The sequence below is a fragment of the Colias croceus genome, chromosome 15 (assembly GCF_905220415.1).
Source record: "Colias croceus chromosome 15, ilColCroc2.1".
Classification (NCBI taxonomy): Eukaryota; Metazoa; Arthropoda; class Insecta; order Lepidoptera; family Pieridae; genus Colias; species Colias croceus.
In genome coordinates this window covers 1,141,618-1,151,764 of record NC_059551.1, presented here as the reverse complement: position 1 = coordinate 1,151,764, position 10,147 = coordinate 1,141,618, and the positions used below count along the sequence as shown (strand labels likewise).

Genomic DNA, 10,147 nt, shown 5'->3' with positions numbered 1-10,147 from the left:
CGGGATAAAACCTAGCCTATGTTACTCGTGGATAATGTAGCTTTCGAATGGTGAAAGAATTTTTAATATCGGTCCAGTATTTTATGAGCCTATAATTCATTACAATCAAACAAACAAACAAACAAAGTTTTCCTCTTTATAATATTAGTGTAGATAAACGTGATGATTTTAATAATAAAGAATGATCATATTATATTGTTTTAAATTGGCTATTACAACAGATAAGTACATAGGTAGAATATTATAGAAATTAATTTTTAATTGCTATCGTATACCTACTACACGCACACGTCTAACATGGCCTATGCATACCTACCTAGTGAAAATCTATCAACAATATACATAGAGCCCTTTTTTACGTTGGGAAATGCATTTACGCATCCACCTCTGCAGTTTTTCTGCATTTTCTGCGAACTCGCGAAAGGCGACATACCCACTAAAACCCAACGGTGGCCACCGATCACCTTTGGCGGCAGGGGTTAACAGCCAGGCCTTGTACCCCCACCGCCTTCGTACCTACATATAGATAGAGCCCTAACATAGATCCATTTCATAGATTTAAAGATAACTGAATTGACACATGAAAAAAGAGCGTGTGTACTTCTGTACACGCGTTAGAAGTTATACTTCTTTGGCGTATGGAAAAAATACTAGAATATACAACTTGAACATAGTTATCAATTTTCATACCACCTATGAACTAACTTCATGCTGTTAAATTTAGGTGTCGGTGTGCGCGCGCATCGTAAAAATTCACTCTCATCATTTTTCTTCATCGCGCCAAAAGAAGTATAACTTCAAAAAAATTGTCGAAAGAGTACAATCAAAAAAAGACTACGATTTAAACTCCTTCATCTAATTTAGAAAAAAAGTAAATATTTTTTTTAAGCTATTGCATAGCTTCTATCGCGGGCGCTCAAGAGCGCGGGGACCGAATCGAGAAATTCCGTAACGAAAAAGCCTCACGTTCCTCACTCCGACGGGTGGAGGTGTGGCCTGAAGGCATAGCATGCAATAGCTTTACCGCGGCAGTCCCCGAGTGACACGCGTCCTTTTTTTATAAACTGAAGATATAATATATCTATATACATATATCGCTGGATAAATACCACAAACAAAGAACCAAACTAAAATAAACGAGTTCAATAATATTATTTACACAGATCACACGAGGCTTGGAAACAAATATAGAAAGATATCCTATCCCTTCGGATCCCGTGAACATTGGATTGACAGAGTAATTTATGATAACGTACGGGAAATATCACTAATTTTTATGACCTTTTGATATATTCCGGTTAACCAAAGATGCTTTAATTCCCAATAACTCTAAAGATGAAAGAATTACATTTCAAATAATTTTATATATATGTATTGCAAATTAATATCAAGATGTAAAACAAAGAATTAAGCAATAAACAATATTAACACATTGTAAAATATACTTTTAGTTAGGTACATTAAACTAAAGAATGGATGTAATAAGCTTTTCTAAACCTCATTTAAATTATACGTAAGTACTAAGTTATTAACATCATTAGAACAGTATAGAGCATACAAGAAATAGGTACAACGATATTAATTAGTAGGTATGTTCTTCTGTTACATCAATATTTTTTTCAGATTTTCCAGAATTCAGAACAAAAGTTTGATGGCATGTCGGATTAAAATGTAAACCTATCACTTCATAAGAGAAAGCGTTCCAGTAGGAAGAAAATTATTCTAAAGTTAGTGGCACACAATATTAGCATCTAAAACCGTATAAACAAGGTTTATATTCTTTCTAACAACATAATAATTAAGTCGCATTGCACATATTATGTACGTAAGTATATAATAAATACACTTCTATAAACAAAACCCTCAAAAGTCAACGTCGCAACAAACAGCCCGAATTTCTATTTTAATGACGCGGTTTTACCCATAAATACGTGAAAAGTCACAAAACAAAGTTGCTTTATATTTATTATTTACCACATGTTGGGTTTGTCTTCGTGTCACACGATTTGTTTAAAGGTACCATGTTTACTAGCAGTTTGTTGTTTCACTCGCGTTCAAAATAAAATAGAATTTTTATAATCTGTATGAATAATTTCGTCCAAGTTCAAATCTATAAAAATCTACGTAGTTGGAATTAAATTTTGTATGTTTGTGCGTAACTCTAAACACTCAATTACAAGAACAGGATATTCTTTTTTGGAATATGAATAGCTGATGCTTATCAAAATAGAATTTTAGGTGATTAATTTTACTTTATAATATTATAACAAGAAACCTTACCAATTCCCATACAAACCTTAGAGATTCAAACAGATATATTGATCTTGAAACTTACTTCAATCATTCTGCAACCTATATTATTATTTTTCCAATCCTGATTCCAAGCTATCTCTATATCAAACGTCTGTAACCAAAACTCCATCTTCAACCTCAAAGTTAGTTGTATCATCTGTCATTCGATATGTTATCGCGAACTTAATATTATCCGAGTTCGCAATATCTATACATTTGCGGAATCTTTAAGCAGTATTACTTCCAGCGTGGAAAAGAGACAGCGCTATATTGGTCGTATAGCGCCATCCCTTTCCCACACTAGGAATAATGCTGCTATAAGATGGTAACCAGGATTAGATCAACAAAACAATGGTTTGAGATGACACAAGTTTTATCTTGTTTGCACAGTTCACTCGACTTCGAGTTTTGTATTGCGTCGGATTTATAGTGGTTCAGTATACTATTATATTATCTGTGGTATTTGCGTAAGAAGATAGGTTAAATACCTACTTGTGTTTGCTTAAAACTTGAAAGTATTTGTTTAATAATATGATGTTTTAAAACTTTTCAGGAATAAACGAAATGTAAATCAACTAAAATAAACTATAATAGAGAATACAGGAAAGTTAGAAGGCTAATTTTATTGTAAAATATGATTTAATAATTAATTGGCATACTTATTGCATATCCGTTTATATTTATAACTACGATACTACTTTGTATATATTACGATATTAGCACAACATCATCAAAAACTATAAAATTAATTAAGTACTCCTCAAAAAGACCAAACAACAAATATCATTTACAGCTACACAGCTATACTCATCTGATAAACCATAAAAGTAACAATCACATCTCAAACACAAAGGTACCATTTTACCACGAAATGCTCAAAAACAATAGCTATTTGATTGCAGTATTGTGCGCGATCAAACGCGCAGCTCGCAATTTCCTACGTTCGCCAATAGCTCATTTCCGACTTGCCGCTTTACCTCCGTTTAATGGTGGAGCTATTAACTTTGGAGAAGGCAGTTTTGTTTGTGAGAAATAAAGTGAATAGGCATCTTTTCCATAACACAAGCTAAAGCTTAGTATGGGTCATGGGATCAGATCGTGCTGTGTGAAACTTGTCCTGAATTATTTTATTTATTAGGTCAGCATCTTCAATCGTTGAGTGAACAGGTAATTTATAGGGAAGCGCGTACCATCTTTGACCACATCTCAGCTTAACATAAGGCGAAATTGCTCCATCTTAGACCACGCATGTCACTTTCCATCAGGCGAAGCGATGCTGCTGCTAGCCAGTAGTTTAAGCTAGATAATCTAGACTTAAAAAAATTTTTATTAAACCAGAAAAGTAAAGGTCTTGATATGTATTCAATGATCATTAAAAAAATGATCATTAAATCATCAAGAATTAACAAGATTGTGACCGAAAACTTATGGTCACCTCCTGATGGTTGGTTTATATACGTTAAACTAACGAACTTTAAACCTATGGACAAAATGTGTAGATACGTCTACAAATACAACGATATCTTAGTTATTTCTTCGCAAATTCAACCAAGTGTTTTTTTTTTTTATTATTATTATCACTGCTTTTGACAACGACTAATTAGTTTCTTGAAATCCTTATTGTATTTGCAACCATGAAGACTTGCAAGAAATCTCTTGAACTATATTTGTTCCTTATTATTCGAATATTGTAATTCGTTTCTCAAGCAACTTACCAAACACCTCTTATAAAATAAAATTCATGCAGCGTCCATTTTTTCCTACACCTTGTTCATAATATCGCTACAATACACCGTTTTGCGTTTGTGACGCGTCCGAGCCAACACCGATGATTGATCCTCCATTTATCATAGTTACCGAACTTGTAGTCCAAGAGCCCGAGGGGAATCTACCTTCACCGATCTGATAACCGTATTTTTTAAGTGAAACTTCTTTAGGCGCGTTGAGAGTGAAATTTCAAGGTCGCGTCATGGCAATACCGTCACGTCATGGAGTAAGGCGACGATTTTGGTATCTTTGAATCTTGCCAAGAAATTTCACTTCTGCGTGTGCTCGGCACCCTCTTTTTTAACAAAAAACTTTAAGAACAAATATGCTAATGGCTATTTTTAATTTAAGAAAGAAAGAATTAATAATTTAGTGGATTTTCTTTCATTCTTTTGATAATCTTTTGGTGAAGGTCGATCCTAATTCGGATCTCGTACTAGCCAGCTCAGCATTATTGAATAGCATTAGATTATATTATGATAAATAGGCTCAGAATGTCTATGGATAGTGACTTGCACTGTTTGAAGACCACCTGAGACGCTAATGTTAATAAAGTGTTGAGAAAGCATGGGTATAAAATATGTAAGTTGGTTGGTATTTTGCAGACCTTACATTACTAATCGTCATGAGATATTGACTAAAAATTGAGATATTAATATTAACTACATAATTAAATACGACTCATAAAAAGACAATTTGTACATTTTAACTACTTAAAAGCACGGTAAAAATAGATACTACCAACCTTTTAAAACTTAATTGAGCTGATTACCTAGTTGCCTGGAAGAGATCACTACTTAGTGATAGGTCCGTCAATTACACTAAACTGCTTCTTGCTTTAAGTTTTGGATATTTTAGTATCTAAGACTGTTTAGTTGTATTAAAGAGTAAAATAAATAAATAATACCTACTAGATAATATCGTGTTAAAAGTCGAATATTTTTTTCTTCATAAACCTCATTAGCAGACAGCAAAAAACGAGTATTGATTTATAATAACGAACAAATGCAAAGAGACTTAACAATTAATTCACAGAAATAATAATGAAGCCAATATTGTTTTAACAAATATTTGTTTCAATTGATCGTTTTGATATCTCACTATCTGGTACGGTCAGCAAAAATGATTAATCCTTTGATCCAAACTTCTTTAAGTTCATCGACCGAGACCTAAAAGTATACTTTTATAAATATTATAAAAATCAAAATCAATAGGAAAATATGTAGCAATATAGGGATGAACAGATTTTGTAATTTTGTTGACTAAAATAGTCAACTACAATTGAGACTGACTATAAATGTAATTAGCTATAAATATTTTATCCCAGCCTTTTCCCAATCTAAATTAGAACCAGTGACTCGAAACTAATAATTCATTTAGAACTAACCTAATTAGGTCTGTCCCGTCTATTTACAAGGAATCTTACAACTTATCTCTAAGGATAAAATAGTGTCTATTTTTAACACGCTTATAATGTTAGCTTCACCTGTATTTTAGTAATCTTTTGACTCGATTTTCAGGGATCGGGAAGGCCATAAACCAAAAAAGAAGAAGAAGAAGAAGACTCGATTTTCAACTTTTAACGGACAGATTTAATTCTAATGTTATACACATCGAGAATCGGTGACAATACATTATTTTATCAGTTTATCTCAGTAAAACGTCTGTGTTTTACTAGCTGTGAACCCGCATTGCTCCGCTCCTATTGGTCTAAGCATGATGATATATAGCCCATTGCATTCCTCGATAAATAAACTATCTAACAGTGAAATAATTTTTCAAATCGGACCCATGGTTCCCGAAATAAGCGCGTTCAAACAAACAAACTCTTTAGCTTTATAATATTAGTATAGATTTAAGGCAATCTTGACTTCATCAGTTTCATAATACAAGGGGATGAGGAAGATAAATCACAAAGCTGACGGCTGGGGCTGAGACCTATTCGTTGACAAGGGGTTATTACACCATCAATTTACGAAAAATATGGTAATTATATTGCTTGTTTATAAAATGGTTGTGTATTCGAATCTTCATGGCAATTTAATTTTGTTACTTTATTTGGGTAGAGAAATAGTATATTTACTTATTAATCACAATAACACTGGTTTTCTACTTATCACACAAAGTAGAGATCGATCTCTACTTTTTTTAAAAAACACTGTATAATATACTGTTTAAAAGTATAGCAAACATACCTTATATCATCCAAAACGATTCAATAGTTTTATATAGGTAACGTCAAAAAATGTCTTCAGAACAATATAAATATTTTCATTAAAATTCCAGTAGGTTACCTTAATCTAAAATTTACTTCCAAAACCTCTCCCAGTTGAAAATTTCAGCCAAAACTGTTCAGACGTTTTTTGCCCTTATTTTTATCCTTACGTAGGATAGTTGAATGTTATGGGTTCCTTCTCTAACACATACATCTCGTATACTTCCACTTAACGTACTAATTACGATTTATTAATTTGATTCTGCAAAGATTTATAATATTCTCGATATTATAAGCTATGCTGACCGTATTTCGCTAAAACGATTGTCAGTTTTAATTTTAATGGACATGAATCAAACGTCTGCTATGTTTTAAAGTGAAAAATGTTTTAATTGTTATAATTATCAAAATTAAGGAATCTAAATGATCCGATTTAAGTTGAAAATTAAAATTAAACAGCTTTAAATGGTCCAATTATAAGTACAAATTATTTCATTAATTTCATACTATTTTTTTTCTGTAAAGGTCACTTAATATGAAAGATAGCTATTTCAGAAGTTAAAATATTTCTGGGGAAAGTGTGTGTTATATTGTGCATTTAATATGATCTGATAACCCATTGTATTCGTATACTTAGTAATATTATATTAAAATGGAAAAGACTTCAATGATGAGTTTTCGTAAATTCGGTCTAGATTATTGTGATTTGCCAACAATGCTTGAAAATCTAGACATCGTGCTAAGAGTATTCAATGTTAAGATACATGAAAATAATGATGGCCGTAAGTCGATAACACTTATGAAATATTTTTACACAAAATCTAGTTTAATTTTACACTGAGAAAATGTTATGATTATAATTATTCACAGAGTAATTTTTTAACTTAATTATAAAATAAGTTAAAAAAGAAATTCTAATAATTAAATGCTTAGGTATCAATATATGTGTATATCTGAGAAAGATAGTTTCTATTAACACCCAAAATATTCACTATACTATTCGACGCAACATTTATTTATGGAAAAATGAAATTGATAGCCAAATCATATATTCTTGGGTTTCCCATTGTTCCAATAAATGCTAATAACAACACAATAACTGAAGTAACCTATTACATCAGCAATTATCTAAAGTTTTTTTGATATTAATACACTAGCGACACACAGGTGCAATGCTGATACAAAATAGCATATATAATTATAGGGATATATGGACAGAGAAAGCGATTTTGTTTTATACTACATTTTATGTAGCGATGATTATATTTCAAAAAAGTGATTTTTATTGCTTTTATCAAGCAATAAAATTCACTTTTGAAGTATCAACTTCCTTCACTGGCTTTACCTTCATTATCAAATATATCCATCCTTTTATTCCAGCTATCAACATCTTCCTCTACATTCTCTGGATTATCAGCAACATCTGCTATTACTATGTATACGTCTTCTCCGTGAGTTGGTTCGTGATCGTCAGATGTCCTCAAACCGGGAACCTCATCGCTGTGTCTGTTGTGATCTCCCTGGCTATGTGCAGCCAGCCTTCCTTCATTAAAATGTTCTATATGATCATTTATAAGTGAGTCAAGTTTGTTATAGTCAGTTGATATAATACATATTTAATTTTTTAATCATTTCCGAAGAAAATGGAATAAATTTTTGAAGTAAAACTTCTTTAGGCGTACTGAGAGTAAAATTTCAAGGTCGCGTCATGGCAATACCGTCACGTCATTGAGTAAGGCGAAGGATTTTGATATCTTTGAAACTTGCCAAAGAAGTTTCACTTCTGACACGTGTGCTCGGCACATACGCTTTTTGTTGTAACTCAGGCCCCGGAACCACAGACACAATAGAAAATCTATTGTGTCTGGGACCGATCGGGCCGCTTGGGGCTCAATGTGTTAATGGATTTTGCGAATTACCTTAACTTTTTTTTTAAATCTCTGGAGAAACACAAAAGCATTGTAATAAGTAATACACCGTAAAACATATTTTATTTTTTAATACCGAATGGGAGCTAAATTTTACATATACATAGGTCTCGATACAAGTATTCATTACATTATTGCAGGTAATTTAATAATACAATATCTTCTTCCAGGAAAAAAGTTCAGAGCCTAATCCAAAACTATCTCCTTCTAAACCTACTAGTGAAACCTGAAAGCTCATTCTCGAAGAATCTGCACATACAACTCCGATTTATCAAGAAACGTGCTACCACAGTATGGGCTACTATGGCCATGAATGGTATTTTATACATCGCTGTACCTATATTTATGCCTGGAAGACATTTGGCTGAGGATTTCCTTGTTATCTATGGTAATGTATTGATTTAATTCAGTTGCGAAAGTATTTAATTTGATTTTTTGTTTATTACTAAGCATAATATATTATCCTGAAGATAAAGCTTAAGTCCTTTAGCAATTTATAAGAATAGATCAGATAATATATTAATAAGTTTTGATACACCTTCATTACATGATAATTTATCTAAAAATACTTGTCAATCAAATTATATTTACCAATTAAATATTAAATTTTAAACCAAAATTGTTTTACTAAAACAAAATTAAAACTTTCCAGGATTGGAACCAATGCTCGAATCTCCCAACTTCGAGATAGCATCTGCCATGATTGGAATCAGTGTTTACTTATGCGTGTGTTCTCTCGGCAGTATCACAGCCATGAATTTAATAATCATAGGTTACAGTGAATCCCAAATGATATCCCTTAGCAAGGAACTCAACTACCTATGGCAAGACGCCAAAGACTTTACCACGTCACTTCAGAAAAGCATTGTATATAAATACGCTAAGAAAACCAGTATAATCAACACATACATAACCGAGCGGCTAAAAGAAATCATATTCTTACATATAAGGAACATACAAGTCATAGAAGAATTCGAAAGCGTTTTTAGCATCACTAAAGCGATTGAGTTCATATTTATCATACTGGCTATTATATCAGAACTGCTTGGAGGCATTGAGAACACATATTTGCAGATACCTTTTTCATTTGTTTTGATACTGATGGAGTGTTTTGCTGGGCAAAAGCTGATGGACGCTTGTGAAATGTTCGAAAGGGCAATATACAATTGCAATTGGGAGAAGTTCAATGTAACCAACAGGAGAACCATCTTGATGATGCTTGTAAGTGCTCAGAAAACTTTGAGCATATCAGCAGGTGGGATGGCTGCACTGAATTTTGCGTGTCTCCTATCTGTTATGAAGTTCAGTTATTCGACCTACAATACCCTGAGATTAATGGTGAATTGAAGGTCTTAAAGTTCTTACATTTTCTTCCCAGATAATGTATCAAATAATATTCAAAGTTACTACAGTCAAAGATTCCGAAATTAGTATCTCTGATAAACAAAGTACATCATTATACAGGCTAAAATTATTTCCTGTTAGAACTTTTAAATGCAAGGAAGCTCGAAATAAAAGAAAAGTTAAACACTGTTAACGAAACTCTGTACATTCGTTTGCAAAGTTTTTATCACCTTTGCATAAACAGAAACCTATTTCAGTGAGAATGAGAAATAAATAAATTAAACTTTCCGTTGTTTTTATTTGAAACTAGCGGTTCGCCCCGACTTCGCCCGTGGTACCTACATGTTTACGTTTTTTTTTTTTCATAAAAACTATCCTATCTCTCAAGTTGGATCGGACTGCACATGGTGTGCGAATTTTATTATAAACGGTTAAGTGGTTTAGGAGTCCATTGAGGACAAACATTGTGACACGAGATTTATATATATTAAAGAAGATATTATGTTTGTAAATAACCAATAGTATAGATTCAAAATTCAAACTCAATGAAGCGATATGATTGTTTATTTACAAACACATTCCACATTATTAGTGGAAAAGC

The 10,147-nt window shown here is 32.4% G+C and overlaps 1 protein-coding gene across 1 annotated transcript; it reads left to right on the top strand.

The window, feature by feature from the left end:
- The first annotated feature begins 6,899 nt into the window (after positions 1 to 6,899).
- On the top strand, positions 6,900 to 9,834 carry LOC123697835. The gene is made up of 4 exons (XM_045644399.1): positions 6,900 to 7,056; positions 7,655 to 7,850; positions 8,373 to 8,590; positions 8,855 to 9,834. The coding sequence occupies exons 1-4, from the start codon at positions 6,927 to 6,929 to the stop codon at positions 9,547 to 9,549; spliced, it is 1,239 nt and encodes a 412-aa protein (XP_045500355.1). The 5' UTR covers positions 6,900 to 6,926; the 3' UTR covers positions 9,550 to 9,834.
- The last annotated feature ends 313 nt before the right edge of the window (positions 9,835 to 10,147 follow it).